Source organism: Octopus bimaculoides, chromosome 19 (genome assembly GCF_001194135.2).
Source record: "Octopus bimaculoides isolate UCB-OBI-ISO-001 chromosome 19, ASM119413v2, whole genome shotgun sequence".
NCBI classification, from domain to species: domain Eukaryota; kingdom Metazoa; phylum Mollusca; class Cephalopoda; order Octopoda; family Octopodidae; genus Octopus; species Octopus bimaculoides.
Window position 1 is genome coordinate 24,843,491 of NC_068999.1, and position 1,010 is coordinate 24,844,500.

At 39.9% G+C, this 1,010-nt stretch overlaps 1 protein-coding gene across 1 annotated transcript in view; it reads right to left on the bottom strand.

The window, feature by feature from the left end:
- LOC106874532 (sodium/potassium-transporting ATPase subunit beta) overlaps nt 1-1,010 on the bottom strand; it is a 106,614-nt gene that overhangs the window by 2,958 nt on the left and 102,646 nt on the right. The window contains exon 4 of the mRNA XM_014922299.2: nt 316-429. Coding sequence (XP_014777785.1) covers nt 316-429 — 114 coding nt within the window. The remainder of the gene's footprint in view (nt 1-315; nt 430-1,010) is intronic.

A 1,010-nucleotide genomic window follows, 5' to 3' on the forward strand; every position in this document is an offset into this window, starting at 1 on the left:
ACACACACACACACACACACACACACACACACACACACACACACACACACATATATATATATATGTTGGCCCAAGGCTATAGTAGAAGACACTTGCCCAAGGTGCCATGCAATGGGATTGGAACTGGAACCATGTGGCTGGGGAGCAAGCTTCTTGCCATGCCAGTTCTTATTTAAGATTGTAGGTTGTGATATAAGAGAGGTTTTGCTTGTATTTCTAGCAAGTCAAGTGACCACATAGTATCTTGTAGGTAGCTTTATTAGGGTTATACTAATTTGCTTATGAATATTTGTGGTTACAATAATAAATACTTACATTTCCCTGACATGTTACTGGTAATGTCCATGGTTCAATATCTAGCATTTCCTCTAAATTCACTGGAAAATTTGTGTCATTTTCAGAAAATGGAATTGGTCTCAGTTCTTGAGGCTGGAAAAAAATTCATTACATTAATTACATAACAAACTTAATTAAAATGGAATGTCAAGTTAAGAAAAACGAGCATTTTCGATACCTTCCTCTTTTTTCCTTTTAAGGCTGCAAAAGCTGCTTGTGACATTTGTGCTGTGTATGTAGAGGGTGCCATAGCTGAAAGAACCACTCGTGATTGGTATGCCAAGTTCAAAAGTGGAAATTTTGACCTCAAAGAGACACCTTGTTCTGGCCGTCCAGTTGAATTCGATGAGGTGCTATTAAACCAACTTTTGCATGAAAATTCTCATCAAACGACAAGGGAACTGGCAGAGAAAATGGAATGCTCCCACACTACTATAGAGAAGCATCTTCACTTGATGGGAAAGGTTCAGAAGTATGGAGCATGGGTTCCTCATGCATTAAGTGACAACAAAAATCAACGAGCCACAATCTCCGCTGGTTTACTTGCTCGTCACTGCTCAACTCATGGACACAAACAACGATTTCTTTACCGCATCGTTACTGGCGACGAAAAATGGTGCCTGTACATCAATATGAAGCAGCGTAAGGAATGGCTTAGCCCCGGTAAACAAACG